This window comes from Piliocolobus tephrosceles, chromosome 8 (genome assembly GCF_002776525.5).
Source record: "Piliocolobus tephrosceles isolate RC106 chromosome 8, ASM277652v3, whole genome shotgun sequence".
Taxonomy (NCBI): domain Eukaryota; kingdom Metazoa; phylum Chordata; class Mammalia; order Primates; family Cercopithecidae; genus Piliocolobus; species Piliocolobus tephrosceles.
The window spans coordinates 131,188,386-131,204,632 of record NC_045441.1 but is presented as its reverse complement, the minus strand read 5'-3'; the positions used below and the strand labels follow the sequence as shown (position 1 = coordinate 131,204,632).

At 40.3% G+C, this 16,247-nt stretch overlaps 1 protein-coding gene across 1 annotated transcript in view; it reads right to left on the bottom strand.

The window, feature by feature from the left end:
• The window catches only part of MGAM2 (maltase-glucoamylase 2 (putative)), a 107,132-nt gene that overhangs the window by 68,065 nt on the left and 22,820 nt on the right, over positions 1-16,247 (bottom strand). The window contains 7 exon segments of the mRNA XM_031936079.1: positions 1,094-1,210; positions 1,750-1,921; positions 8,059-8,176; positions 10,756-10,840; positions 11,793-11,906; positions 14,562-14,660; positions 14,749-14,880. Coding sequence (XP_031791939.1) covers positions 1,094-1,210; positions 1,750-1,921; positions 8,059-8,176; positions 10,756-10,840; positions 11,793-11,906; positions 14,562-14,660; positions 14,749-14,880 — 837 coding nt within the window.

Genomic DNA, 16,247 nt, shown 5'->3' with positions numbered 1-16,247 from the left:
GGGAGGCCGAGATGGGCGGATCACGAGGTCAGGAGATCGAGACCATCCTGGCTAACACGGTGAAACCCCGTCTCTACTAAAAAATACAAAAAACTAGCCGGGCGATGTGGCGGGCGCCTGTAGTCCCAGCTACTCCGGAGGCTGAGGCAGGAGAATGGCGTAAACCCGGGAGGCGGAGCTTGCAGTGAGCTGAGATCCGGCCACTGCACTCCAGCCTGGGCGACAGAGCCAGACTCCGTCTCAAAAAAAAAAAAAAAAAAAAAAAAAAAAAAAAAAAAGAAATAATTCATCTCTCTCTAGATCATAAGTGGCCAGAATAGCCCAGGGATAAAATACTTTGAAGGTTTGACTGTTAACCCTTCCTTGGTTAAAGACAAAGTCAAGAGCTGGAGCTAAAACGATCATTAGGAAGTTATTCTAATGAACCTATTAAGAGTTAAACCACTCAATTGAAAATATTTCAACTTAAAATTACGTTACTAAAAGAAAGGACATCTCACCCTACTTGCTTCTGCCATCATCATAACCACCTCCTTAGCGGGGACTTTGAACCCACTTCTATGTACTTGCCCATCAAAACTACTATTGTGGGTGGAAGATCCTAAAGGTGGAATGAGTCGTGATAAATAGTTGGTAAGTCCACCCAACTATTCATAGAAAGGTAGAATGTTTTAACAAGGTGAAAGAAATTTTGAGATCACTGGCCTAAGCCTCTTTACATTCTTTCTCCTTGCTCCTCCATACGTATGAGGGATTCCCCTTGTATTAATTGAAATAAAATACCAACAAATTCCAATTGCCCTATCTTATATAAGGTAGTAACAGAAGTGATGGCAGCACCATAGAAACTTTAACGAATCTTCTCACTTTGTTGGTGAGTTTCCAAGAATAAAATCATTCAGTATATACATACCCCTTCCAACGCACCCTCACCTTGATTGGTACCCTGCTTTTTAAGGCTATGATGCAAGACTTTTTTATCCTTCTTCTGCAGTTAGTGCCAACCTGTAGTACTATTTTCCTCAAACCCTCTTTAAGAGCCAGTAGATTAGCTAATCCAAAAAATTTCCATCACTTCTCTTGGTGACCTTACCCTGAACCCAGGCCCATTGTGATTCCTTGGTAGTGGATAAAATGCTCCAAGCTGCATCCACCTTCTGCAGAGCTCCTCCGTGACATTGTTGGTATAACCACAGATGTTGGCACCTACCTGGAGAATTAGCACACATACAAGCACAGTGGTCAATGAGATGTGAAAGCATGTAGTGAGTATTTATACGATAAGGGAAAGGAGAACCTCTTAGTCACATCATTCCATGCTTAAGGAGATTCCAGAGTCACAGGGCACACTGCCAGCCACAGGAGAGAAACAAGATAGAATCCATCACGGACTCACTGATAGTGCAAACAATGGTCTTTGTGTTGAGGCTGTTCCTTAATATTCAGTTCTCAATTTCATACTTTCTTATTTACTAATGCTCTCTTGATGGAATTTTCCTGTGATACTAATACATTTTATTCATGCTGTCTCCTTCCTATCTTCAGAGATTCCACGGATGACAACTCAGTGATAAAGTACTACCATTCTATCTTCAGAAGGCAGCTCACGTAACACACAAAAATTGATTTTTCCAATACATATCACCTTGGAACATGCTTCTTGGTTTTTCAGATAATCTCTAAGACTGCTAATTAAAAGAATTTCAACAGACGAAGGGTTAAAGTTCCCTGGTTGCAAATAAGGCTCACCATGGGGATGCCAAACAGGTTGAACTCAAGGATAGTGGGAATAGACCATCGGAGGTCATCCCATGTGGCCGCATTGTCCCCCAGCCAATGAGCAGCAAATTGGCCAGATCCAGCAAAAGTTGAACGGGATAAGATGAAGCTCCTATTATTCATGAAGACGGTCTCCAGGGCTCTGGAAAGGAATACAGCCAGTGGAGTGTGAGGTGGGCTGTGAATGTCTAGGACTCACCTTACAACAAGAGCAGCAATGGACTTTCTAACCAAACTGAGAAAACAACATGAGGGTGTCAGAAACCAGGTGCCATAAACTTAGCACTATTTAAGAGCTTCTTTCCCATTTTTGGGTAAGGTTTCAGATCTCATATAAGACAGTACAAACCTCTATATTCTAGCCCCCACAGCAATTTCTCTAGACTTCCATCCCCCGATTTTGTTTTCTCTATCTCGTTGGATCTGGTTGTGGTCTGGTCCTTTTGGCCAACAGTACATTGGAACCATGATTTGGGTTATTTGTCCCGTCTTCTTTCTAACGTCCTTTGGTTCCACGAATTTCTGTCATGCATAATCCTGTTCAGCACAGCACCTGCTCCAATGGGAGCTCTGCACCCCCTGCTGGACTGAGAGGAGAGTTCACGCACCAGCTGGCACACCTCTGAAACTTCAGAACTTATCCCTGGGTTCCTCTGAAACTTCAGACTTATTCTTAGCAATTCTCAATGTTAGCAAATTTTAATCTATGCAAAATAAGAGTCATTGAAATGAGTAAGTCTCAAAATATCACATCTGATACTTTCTATAAAGTTAAAAACAACTAACAGAAAATATTATTTTCATTGTATTATATATAAAATATTACATATTTTGTAAAATGATATAAAAATGAAAGCAGGCTGGGGCAGTGGCTCACGCCTGTAATCCCAGCACTTTGGGAGGCTGAGGCGGGTAGATCACGAGGTCAGAAGATCAAGACCAACCTGGCCAACATGGTGAAACCCTGTCCCTACTAAAAATACAGAAGTTAGCCGGACATGGTGGTATATGCCTGTAGCCCCAGTTACTCATACTCAGAAGGCTGAGGCAGCGGAATCGCTTGAACCCAAGAGGCAGAGGTTGCAGTGAGCCAAGATCTTTCCACTGCACTCCAGCCTGGGCGACAGAGCAAGGCTCCATCTCAGAAAAAAAAAAAAAAAAAGAAAGAAAGAAATGAAAGCAAAGAAATTAAAAGCACAGCATTCAGAATGGTAATTACTTCAGGGGCACAGAAGAACATACAGTGGGGTAACCTATGGTTGGATGTAGGCTGTTTGCCTAGCTTTTATTCTGGACACCTTTTGAACAGGCATTTTATTGAAATGACTCTCCTCTTTTGTCTTTTCCCCCTGTGGTAAAAAGCCCACATCTTCCATTAGAGTTATACAATTGAACAATAATACAATTAGAGGACAGTAAGACCTGAGCCACAATTGCTGCTAGCTCTTCACAGGCAAGCTCTTCTTTCCTGCTTTCTAATGCATGGTCTGAGACAAGTGTATCTTTCCTAAAACCTCTCTCTGCAAATCTTTATCACCAGGTACCGGGCAATTCCTCAAGACACTATCACAGTCACCAAGGCCTCCTCACTTCCTTTTCCTAGGGATGTTTGGAAAGTCTATAAATACTGAATGGCTTATAATGGCAAAAGGGAGAAAATTTTGAAATGGAAAACTGCTTTAAGAAAGTAAAGTGCTTCATTCTGACAATTTACTGTCAAAAATAGGAGTCGGTTGGAGGAGGGGACTCACTCAACTCCTATCCCCACTTCTACTTTAATGTAGACTGGCTGACACTTTGCTTTTATTACCACTGGCTTCAGGTTTATTATACTCTGCAATCATCAATCATGAAAGAAACACATTCAGCTCACAGAGAATGAAACCGAAACAGGGTTGAAGATATCTGTGGTTACAGTTTATTTAGAAGCAGGCTGTTACTGTGGTAAAACAGATTAGATAACTGCTGGGGTTTTTTTGTTTTGTTTTCTTTTCTTTTCTTTTTACATCTGAAAGGAACAGTCTTACTCAGGGACTTTGTCTTTTGTATTGCATCTTTTAGCTTTCTTTTTTCTATCCCCCACGTCTGGCCAATTTATACTCAGGTTGTGATCACTGAAAGAATCTAGTCTCCTTCGGCTTTCAGCCTAGAGGTGGGGGTAATTTTATTCCTGCTTGACCCACTGTCCCCAAACTGTACTTCCATTTAAGGTTGAGCCAATTATTTATCAGACCAATGAGTTTAGTTCTTCTGATGTCCAGATCCCATTGAATGAAAATCTTATCCATTTTTTGATCCACTTCTGCCTCATGCCCAGAGACCAAGTTCCACTTATCTCCACTGTCCTCTGGGAGCGTAGGCCATTATGCCTGGCCAGAGAAATTAGAAAGACACCTGCTATTTGTTCAATCACAATTACCTTTTAACTATTAACCATAACTATTAGAATATATTAACCAACCCATTCTTGATTTGATAGCACTTTTACCACATGGAGTCACTGGCAACAAAGCAATTTGAAACTCTCTTGCCCTCCTCCAACCCTTTCTTATACTTTCTTTCTTACCCTGACTATTCACTCTGTTTGCCACTTCTCATTCTTACATAGAAGCATCTAAGAATAAAAATATATCAGAACAGAAGACTATGGGAATACCAACCCAACTCTCTCATTTCAGAGATGAGGAAACTGAGTCTTATTTATCCAGTTTATTTCTCAGGAAAAATAGAATAAGAGAGAAAAGACAAAGAAAAAGAAGACGATGAATGAGAAATATATGTCGTTCTTCCTAGAGTTTTTTTTTTTTTTAACCAAAATATAAACTTTCACATTTTCTGGACAAGAACTCTCATCTGGACAATCTAACATAATGCAAAGTCATGAGGACAAAATAGTGCTGAAAAATAACACCGACTCAGTCTCTGCCTCGAAGTCATCAGGGGCTGGGTCCTGCCCTTCTGTCTCTCAGGCCAGGCATTTATCCAACGAAGTGTCTTCAGTATACACATTATTGATAAGGCTAATGATATGGGGTGACTTTGCCTTCAAAAAACTTACAGTCCAGCAGAGAGAAAATGAGCATCTAAAAATTGATGCCATGTTTTTTGCATACTAAGCATATTGGAATATGAACAAATGTGGCACAGAAAATGGGAAATAATCTTTTCCTAGAACTGTGAGGAAAGTTTCCAGAATTGAGATCTGAGGTGAGGTTTTATAGATAAGTATATTTTACAAAATGGACAGGGTCAGGAAGGCCATCTCGTGCAGGGCAAATAGCACATGAAAGGCATGGAAGAATGAACAGCCCTTGGATGTGGGAACAACAAGAAGCTGCAAAGGTGAGAGAAAAATTGTAAGAAAGGGTTAGATTATAAAGTACCTTACAGGTTATGCTAAGAATTTTACTGTATAAAAAATAGCAAGGCACAAATAATTTTACGCTGGGGAGAGAAATGAGCAAACTGTGCTTTAGAAAGGTCACTTTGTCAGGAATGTACAGTAGTGCTTTCTAAATTTTAACATACATTCAATACACCCAGGGATCTTGATAAAATGCAGATTTTGGTTCCTAAGTTCAGGGTTGAGGTCCAAGATGCTAATGTTTTCTGGTGATGCTGATGCAGCTGTTCCTTGGACTATGCTTCAAGTAGAAAGGGTAGAGGACAGGTTATTGGGAGATAAGGGTAAAGTCAGGGAGATTAGTTCTGGGCCTAGTGTAATAATTTGTGTGAGGGATGATGATAACCTAATTAAGAAGTACTTGTGGGGAAAAAGGGAGGTGGTTACAGAAATGTTTCAAAAGTAACATCACAAGGATCAAGGACTGATTGCATGTGAGGGTACAAAAGGTACAAGGGATGGTGTCATGCTTCTCACTTGGGAGTCTGGGATATAGGGATGTTGTTGCTACCAACCAAGATACAGAATTTAAGAGTTTCAGCCAGGTGCAGTGGCTCATGCCTGTAATCCCAGCACTTTGGGAGGCCGAGGCAGGCGGATCACCTGAGGTTGGGAGTTTGAGACTAGCCTGACCAACATGGAGAAATCCTGTCTCTACTAAAAACTATAAAATTAGCTAGGCGTGGTGGCGCATGCTTGTCATCCAGCTACTGGAGAGACTGAGGCAGGAAAATCGCTTGAACCCGGGAGGTGGAGGTTTTGGTGAGCTGAGATCACGCCATTGCACTCCAGCCTGCGCAACAAAAGTGAAACTCTGTCTCTAAAAAAAAAAGAATTTAACAGTTTCGAAAATGATCAGCTACAGTGGGAAGATTAGGTGAAAACAGATAACAGAGCAAGGTGAATGGTGTTTGAGGTTCTACAAAACATCCAAGTAGACAACATCAGAATATGGTTTTGGATATTTGTGTCTAAAAACTGGGGAAAGACCCCAGGAAGAATTATAGATTTTAAAATCATTAGAATTAATCACAGTGAAAACCATGAAAAGAAATACATTACCTATGTGTTGGCATAAACTGTAAAGAGAAGAGGCCAGAGGATGGACTCCTAAGAATCATCAACAGTGAAAGAGCTGATGGAAAAGATCCAGGCACACAGATGAGAGGAAACAGCTGGAAAGAGAGCAGAGGCACTAGGAAGAGCAGTATCTTTTTTTTTTTTTTTTTTTTTTTGAGACGGAGTTTCACTCTTGTTGCCCAGGCTGGAGTGCAATGGCGTGATCTCGGCTCACTGCAACCTCTGCTTCCCAGGTTCATATGATCCTCCTGCCTCAGCCTCCAAAATAGCTGGGATTACAGGCACCCAACACCACACCCAACTAATTTTTGCATTTTTAGTAGAGACAAGGTTTCACTATGTTGGCCAGGCTGGTCTCAAACTCCTAACCTCAGGTGATCTGCCCACCACAGCCTCCCAAAGTGCTGGGATTACAGACATGAGCCACCACACCCAGCCAGCAGAGCAGTATCTTAAGGACTGAAGGAGCTGAGTTTAAAGGAGTGGTTATGGCCTTCAGTACCACAGAGAAAGAGAAGTCAAGTAAGAAAAGGACTGAAAAGGTCCCATAAGCCCATCAAAGTCTCCCTGTCTTCTAGAGCACAACAGTGCTCCAGAAACACCAAAACAGGAGGAGAGAAGCCAAGAAAGACAAAGATGCTCTTTCCTAAGCCACTGGAGGATCCACAGCAGCTCTTCTAACACTTTAGTTTCCCCATCTGTGCTGCAAATTCAAATTAAAACCTTAAGCCTGGCCCCAGATTTTCTTGCCATCTTAGGTATAATGATTGTATTGTACCGTCTTCCACAGAAGAAACTGCACAGTGAGAAGAGGAGCTATTTCTCGGTTTACAAAGTCACAAGTAAACAATCTACATGACAAGATATAAAGGATGTAATGGTTTGAAGAACACATCTGTCTCCTTGGTAGACTTTCATAATGGGTGGTGGTGGCAACAGCAGTAATGGTGACGGTGATAGTCATGGTGGTGATGGGGATAGCGATGATAGTGATGGTAGTGTAGGGATGGTGGTGGTGGTGATGGCACTGATAGTGGTGCTGGTTATGATGGTGATGGTGAATGGTGGTCATGGTGGGTGGTGGTGATGGTGGTAGTGATTGTGGTGGTGGTGGGGGATGGTGGTGATAATGGTGGTGGTGATGGTGATAGTAGTGGTAGTGATGGTGGTGGTGATGGCAATAATGGTGGTAGTGGTGGTAATGGTAATGGGTACGATAATGGTGATGGTGTTAGGTAATGATGGCAGTGGTGATGGTGATAGTGTGTGCACGTGTGTATGTGTGTCTTGGGGTAGAAGGGAGGATTATGAGGTAGACAAGCAGGACATTGGGAAGGAAATAGAAGGTTATTGTGTAGCATTTCCAGATAAATAAAGGAAATACAGGTAAATTCAAATTCCAAGTAAACAATGAATAATGTTTAGTATGAGAATGTCCCACATAAATTTAATTTGGTGTCCTGTATATTTATTTGCTAAAATCAAGCAGTCCTAGTGCATTCAGTAAAAGGATCCAAGCAAGAGCTGACTTCTAGCTGAGGACTCTAAATGCCTTACATAGTATCGCCTGCTAGTATCCTTGAAATAAGCTCCTTAGCCATAAGCCAATCAAAAATAATCCTGTACAGAAACCAAGGAACTTGGTTCTTGAGAGGAACTCTTAAATACTCTCTAAGAACAGAGTTTTTCTGTTTCTATAAATGCAAAAATTATTTGAACAATATGTTACTTCTAGAACAGAAAAAAAATCCTCCACCTCCACATATCTAGAATTAGGGTGAAAATCAAGTCCTTACTGGTTTGTGGTTCTTGCCATGGAGTGGCCATACAAGCTGTGGACGTCATAGTGAAGGCCTTCATAAAACTCCGTGTCCATGCAGAGAGTTCTTGCAAAAAGTAAGTGATCCAGAACTCCTGGAGGAAAATACTCATTAGTGAGGCACTTCCTCATTAACCATCTTTAACAAAATAGCAGCCCAATTATTTTCTTCCTGATTACAGTACCTTCCCCACCAATCTCCACCTGACCAAATCCATTCCAGATTTTAAATTCTATCCTAAATGCTATGTCCTGCCTGGGGCTCACATTGAGCCCTCCAAGGAGATGAATTATTAAAATTAATCTGCATTCCCTCGAGCTCACAAAGAATCCTGGTGAGGGAAGGCAACTGAGAAACGTGCTCAGAGTAAACACAGTGGATATGAGCCTAAGTATAAAGCATATAATGTTTATCTACACATATTTAATCAAGAGAAATTGAGTGTACAATGTATAGGTATGAAGGCAGAGAAATGGAACTTTTTCTTTTTTATAATATAATCACACTTAGAAGAAAAATAGGGGCTGGGCATGGTGGTTCACACCTGTAATCCCAGCACTTTGGGAGGCCGAGGTGCGTGGATCACCTGAGGTCAAGAGCTCGAGACCAGCGTGACCAATATGGTGAATCCCTGTCTCTACTAAAATTACAAAAATTAGCCAGGCATGGTGGCGGGCGCCTGTAGTCCCAGCTACTTGGGAGGCTGAGGCAGGAGAATTGCTTGAGCCCGGGAGGCAGAAGTGGCAGTGAGCCAAGATCACACCACTGCACTCTAGACTGGGCGACAGAGCGAGACTACATCTCCAAAAAGAAAAGAAAAGAAAAATAAGATGTGACATTTGGGTAGTCTGATAGTTTGATGTGTAAGTACGCAAATCCTGCCTCTGAGAATTCTCATTGTTTGCATTTTCCCTTCCTCAAGCCTAAAATGGCCAATCTTCTCTGCCACTTCCTCTCCTTGTGAACTCTTCACTGGGGCCATATCTACCTTTCTTCACGAAGTCTTGCCCATACCTAGGATCTGAGTGTGAGGCACAATTCCAGAAAGTGGTGGGACCAGTAAAGATTGAGGTTGAGTTTTTCCTACCCAGTGTAACAGAAGCAAGGTTTGGAGTTGGAAATTAGGTAGAAATGTAAGATGGGAAGAAAATTCTATTTCTTGCACAGCTTGGTGTGTGGCATGAGATTCACAACCACTTCAATGCTCTTTCTCTTGCTAATTAATGTGCACTATGCAATCCTGGAAATGGGAGGGGCTGCCTGGCTATGAGCAAAAGTTGCCGGTCATATGTGAGTAGACAAAATGCTGAGGGTAGCGAGTGGGGTCCCCACCAGAAGCAAGCAGAAAGTGATAGGATTGAGGTTTTCTGTAGGGCCAAAAAAAAAAAAAAAAAAAAAAAAAAACAAAAGTTAGTTTTGGCCAAAAAGAGGATTGAGAGATTGAGAAAAAAGAAAACATGATAAACTAATCCAGAGTAGGAAAAAAATGGGGGAATACAGACAGAGCCGAGAAGAACAAAGAGGAAGTTGAAAAAGCAAACAGTAGATTTTGCAAGAGGTCAAGACTTCCTCCAAAAAATTATTTACTCCTTAAGTGACCAAAAGAAGTTAAAGAAACAGCTGTACCTTGGTCTCAGGGGTATAAGTAAAGTGGGCAAATCAGAATACACTGACTGCTCAGGTGCCCAACATGCCAGCGTTCTCTTCCTGGAAATATAAGAAGATTATACCTTCCCTTGAGGTTAAGCTGAGGCTACGTGACCAGATTCCGGCAAAGAAATTTGGGCAAATTGGGTACACCTCCCTTCTAGGCCTGCCCATAAAATCTTCTCCACCTTCTCTCTCCCTCACCCAGGAAGCCAGAAACAAAGGTCTCTGAGGAGATGGAAGAACCAGACATAGATCTGAGTCACCACTTGCATTCAAGTTCCCCATCGCTCACCAGAGTATGATGTGAGCAAAAAACAAACGACTATGATGTGAGCAAAAAGTAAACGATCATTGTGTTAATCCACTGAGATACTGGCGTTTATTTGTCGCCAGAGCATAGTCTATTCTACACTGCCACCGCCACCTACCACCTCCACACATATTCTTTCAGAATCAGAAACTGGAAAATTGACCTTGACTAGAAATGGCACCTATAAATAGGACCTTGAAGGCACCACTGATGCTTTAAACTGTTGTTAATGATCAGAGAAAGAGGGAGGAAGGGAAGGAAAGAAGAAAAAGGGAAGAAGGAAGGAAGGGAGGGTAAGTTGGAAAGAAGGAAGGAAAGAATAAAGAAAACAGTTAAGAAGATTACAGATTTGCTTCAATTTAAGGTAGTTTGCACCCTAAAGTGTCCTGAAATTCTCATAGATGTTGAAATTGACACCTGAGGGATTGGGGGAAATGAACAGGATGAAAGCATTTTGAACTCTAGACTGGAAAGGCAACCAGGGGAGGTAGGCAGGCTCAGACTTTGTCCCACGCTTGCCCTGGAGTTATGACAGCAGAAGGGTAATCAGAGACCCAACACTGCTGCAGAGACTTCGGTAGAGGAGTGTTCAGATGTTTAGAAGACCCCTTGGACTGGGAAGTGAAATCGCTCCTGACCATACTGAGTGTAATTACTGAGGGTGTTTTAAACATGGCTTATTCCCATGTCACAGCGAACAGGTGAAAACTTACTAGGAAGAAAAGGAGGAAAGTTCAAGTCGTTGGATTCACACTGGTCATTAGAAGCTTGGAGTAAGCTAGAAACTTCATTCATTTCCTTCAAAGACACAAAACACACCAAGTGTAAAATACGATTGAGCTACATTTAGCTGTTGAGAAATGCTTACTGAACTAGGAGCCAGGATATCCCTTATTAACTGCTTTTTGGATTTTAAATAATCCCCCTAACTTTTCTTACCCTTTGTTTCATCTTTTACAAAATTGAGGCATTGGATTAGGTTATATATTTGTAAGGTATGTTCCACTTCTAAACGACATTGTCACCTTTTATCAATTGATTTCAATCAGCTAATTCAGAAATACTGTTTCAAAGGTTGATCCCTGTCTACAAATTGTAAAGATTTTATTATTATTGTTAAGAACCAAAGATAAACTAACATTTCTATTGTATAACTGTCCCTATCCTTTATTCCTCTGAGTGAGGAACACTAAGAGAATATAATTAAGATCAAATCTATTTTCTTACATGAATTAAAAATAAGTATATCTAATCTTGGTAACAAACAAATATTTTTTAATCATTCATATCTTAGTCATCAGAGTGCTTCTGAAAATGACTGCTCCAATGCCTTGCACATTGGCACTCAGAGATCATTGGTTGAAGAAATTCCTATTGTTCTTCCACAAAAATATAGACCCTCATTAAATTATTATCTAATGATTAATTTAAATTTTTATGAATGAATGCTACAAATAGTAGCAATTACAATACCATTTTAATAAAACAGTATTTTTAAACTGACAACCAGTTAACGGAGAAAGCAAAAACTTTATCAAAATGAAATAACTAGTTGATGAAAGATGCAAGGTAAGAACCTAAGGCTCTTAGGAGCCTAATTCACTGGATATAGACTCAGCATTAAGTAAAATAATTTTTGATACTACTATGTAAAGCAAACTATTTTTTACTACACATCAAGGTCAAAACTCATCTGAAAATTTGGCATATCTGTTTCCAAAGGAAATTCGAGTCTGCAATAATAACTTACAATCCACACTCCATCAAACTCCAGATGATCATGAAATTTAGCGACCTGATCTATCCACCACTCAGTGCATACTGGATTGGTGTAATCGGGAAAGACTGTTGGTCCCGGATATCCCTAGGACACAAAGAGGAAGGCAGTGGCAATCAGCTTGGTTGAAGGTTTTTCATTTTTACAGACAATGATTTCTTCTATTAGGAGCCTCATATTGCTTGTCATTTTAGAAATAAAATGTGTGACTCTCCCAACAGAAACTACACAATAAAACGCATGCAAGGAACAAGAGGAAGAAACAAGAAAAGGAAAAGCAACTGAGTAAATCGATGAAAAGCCACCATAAGTCCTTTTCTGTGCAAAAAGAAAATTTGAAAAGTACAATTGCATTACGTCAGGCCAGTTGGGAGACAAATTGTTTAAAATACTAGAAAGTCTATAGAATATTTTTCAAGAGAATGAGCTTTTTCCAAGTGTTCTTAATTAAAGGTCACATAAAGTCTACTTTGAATAATTATGATTATAAATAATGTGTTGATATTTTTGGCATATAAACACTGTTTTATAAATGGTTGAATGAAGTTTGCACTTCTTACTCAGGTCATTTTTTTAATTCTACCTCCCTTTTCTGTCTATGCCTATCAAACAATAGCTTTAAAGATTTTCCACAACAAAGATATAACCATAGCCAAATTTTTGAAAATTCGGAATTAAAAGGATACCAGTTTTTGTGAAAAAATTTTGTTCATTTTCCCCATACATTTATAGATTGTAATTTAGGAACAACTTTACACTCTGGGAACATAATGAATACATATTTTAAAATGTGGATAATTCTCAAAGCTCAAGATGGGAGCTTGAAGTACCCACAGGAAATGGACTGAGCTCCTGGCTCTTTGTTTTAGGTGATGGGCACCAACTAACCATTAGATGTAACTTTGCCCCCCAGGAAACAGGTGGTGTCACAAAACAGTCACCTACAGCAACATTCAACCTAGAGCAGGCCAGCAAATTTGATTCAACCAAGTGCGTTTAAAACAAACCACTGGCCAGGCATGGTGGCTCACGCCTGTAATCCCAACACTTTGGGAGGCCGAGGCGGGTAGATCATGAGGTCAGGAGTTCGAGACCAGTCTGGCCAAGATCGCGAAATTCTGTCTCTACTAAAAATACAAAAATCAGCCAGGCACAGGGGCAGACACCTGTAATTCCAGCTACCTGGGAGGCTAAGGCAGGAGAATCGCTTGAACCTGGGAGGCAGAGGTTGCAGTGAGCTGAGATTGTGCCACTGTACTCCAGCCTGGGTGACAGAGCAGTACTCCATCTCAAAAAAAAAAAAAAAAAAAAAAAAAAACAAAAAACACACACCACTATGCACCTCCACTACTGCTATCTCTGCCAACATCTTAGATTAAATGATTCATGCCATTTATTGCCATTTATTGGTCAATGAAGTCAACCATCTAATCCATTCTTTGTAATTATATGCAAATTCTTAATTATATATCACTCAAACACGAGTACTATTGAAATGACTCGTACGTGTGGATAAAATTTTAGGTGAGGAAAATAATTTTTATTTGACTATGGACTCTAAATGCAGTATATAAATATGGGCTTATCTAATATTTTAGAAATTAGCTTCTAACGAATCCGTGAAACCAAAGACTTGTGCAGAAGGAAGAAAACTTTCCTACTGCTTTAGGAAAAGTTAGAATCAATGAAAAAAAAAGTAAATAGAATTAAGCATCGAAAGAGTCAATGAAAGGAACTAAGTGAGCAGAGTTTGGTAAGGGATCATCCATAATCCTGAAAAGACAGTTCTGCAAAATAAACTACTCAGGAGCAACAAGTTCTGCAGTCACCTGAAGTCTCTAGATGAAGCACCAATTTGAGTAAATCTTACAGAATCCAATAATCTAGGGCAGACCCTATATATAATTGAAATTGCCTATGTGATTTGATTTAAAGTGCACTCAGAAATTTTGTTATCCTGAATACAGGCCCCAGCTCAGCCTATTCCAATGCCTGAGTCTGCTACCTTAGAATAAAAACTATGCTCTATCTATAAGTCTTGTGTAAATTTAAAACATAGGCCGGGCACGGTGGCTCACACCTGTCATCCCAGCACTTTGGGAGGCTGAGGCAGCCGAATCACCCGAGGTCAGGAGCTCAAGATCAACCTGGCCAACATGGAGAAACCCCATCTCTACTAAAAATACAAAAGTTAGTTGGGCCTGGTGGCATGTGCCTATAATCCCAGCTACACAGGAGGCTGAGGTAGGAGAATCGCTTGAACCCAGGAGTTGGAGGTTGCAGTGAGTCAAGATCACGCCATTGCACTACAGCCAGGGTGACAAAAGTGAGACTCCATCTCAAAAAATAATAATAATAATTAAAAATTAAAAAAATAAAATATATTAGCTGAGATGAGTTCCACATTAATCTATAAGCACTTGCTATATTTTTGTAGTTCAATTTATTGTCTTGGGAAAGAGAAGTTTGGAGGCGGGAGGGTTTTAGGAACTGATTTTTCTTCTAATTATATATTGCTTCTCAATTATCTATGGTATTAGAGGATCAAGACTGGCTTTTTAAATGCTTCAGATTTTTAATCATTCTATTATTATATCCACTGGTTTAAAATAGTAATACAAGAAACCTCTAAAGCCATGAAAACAGTAACAATATTGTAACTTGCCTTTCACCCATCTTCATACCAAAAGTACAAACTCCCCAAAACAATCATAATTTACTTTGATTTTCTTAAGAAATTACCTCCCCAACAGCATAACCATTGCTCCCCAAGATCCACACTCTCTTTAGGCTTCCATTATTATAGGGCTCGTAGTTAGAGTTTTTGGAGATGCCAGGATTCTAATAAAGAAATATGATACAAATATTATTTTTATAAATTGTTTTACACTGTGAAAGAAAAAATAAGGTAACAAGTGTTTGAACATACCATAATAATAAGATATTTCTGTCCATTTTCATGTAATTCCTTGACAAAATCTGGCAGACCAGAGTAAGCAACCTCATCAACAGTGAAATCCTTCTTTCCATCCATGTAGTCTATGTCAGAGTATTGGACGTCCTGAAAGAGAGCTCTGGCCAGTCAGAATCTAGGAAACAGCACTGGGCTGATGGAAAGTATTACAGCTCTGGTTCCTGACCATTGAAAAGGAAACCACATTTACTACTGATTCTGGAACTTCCAGGGCTTGGCTACTTCTCAGGAGTAAATAAGCCAGCTTTGAAGACATGATTGCTGTTTGGTTGCAATTTTACCTCCTTGTCCTGACAGGTGCATGTCATAAGGCATTGGGAGGGACTTAAGAGCAGGAATTGCATCTTGTTCATCTCTGCAACTTGAGAGCTTGGATGCTTGACATAAAACAGATGCTCTTTAAATGGTTGTTTAAATGAATTATATTATTAATGTTATAACCATGTACTAACTTAACCCAAGCATCAAGCCAGAATATATCATATGGGGAGAAAATGATCTTTTGCCCTATGAAAGTGCTAGAGTAATGATTAACAAAGATCAATGACGAAAAGATAAAGCCTTACTCAACTAAACTCTCAAGCACACATTTTTCCTTGTGTTTGCCTACCAGCCTATGGGGAGCAGGTGTTATTCTTAGTGAGCAAATTGAAATGTGAGGGAGTTTAGTGACATTTCCCAAAGTACATGCCCTGGGAGGTGGGGTGGCTGATGAGGGCTTTGGGGACAGGCTCTTTGGCTTCAGATACTCTTTTTTTCCCCAATCTGCCACTTTCCTCAAAGACAAAGGAAGTGTTCTTCTAAGTGTTCCTCAAGTATCATACAGTAGGAGTCTTGACCTTACAGGCCTGAAGAAAAATGTGGCTTGTAGTCTGTTGCCCAAAGTGGCATCAACTGTTCTAATACTGGGCAGTCATTTAGGACCCAGGTATCCTCCATAAACACATACAGCGAAAGATTCTATTTGTGGAAGAAAATTCTTCCTTGAATTGGATGTTTGCAGATAGTAGATATGGGAGAAGTAAAATTAAACACAATCAATTTCCCTTTGACACCAAAACACATTGACCATCTGTTTTTTTCACAGGAAAAATTGATCCTCCTGCCTGCCCTCATCACTACTCTGAGAGAGGATTGAAGAACCCTGAAGGTAGGCCAAAGCCATTTCCACGTGTTCAGTCTTCCTTCAGATGTTAACATTCTATTCTATTTTTTTTTTTTTTTTTTGAGACAGAGCCTCACTCTGTCACCCAGGCAGGAGTGCAATGGCACAATCTCAGCTCACTACAACCTCTGCCTCCAGGCTCAAGTGATTCTCCTGCCTCAGCCTGCTTTGTAGCTGGGATTACAGGCATATGCCACCACACCTGGGTAATTTTTTTGTATTTTTAATAGAGATGGGGTGTCACCATGTTGACCAGGCTGGTCTCGAAATCCTGACCTCAAGTGATCAA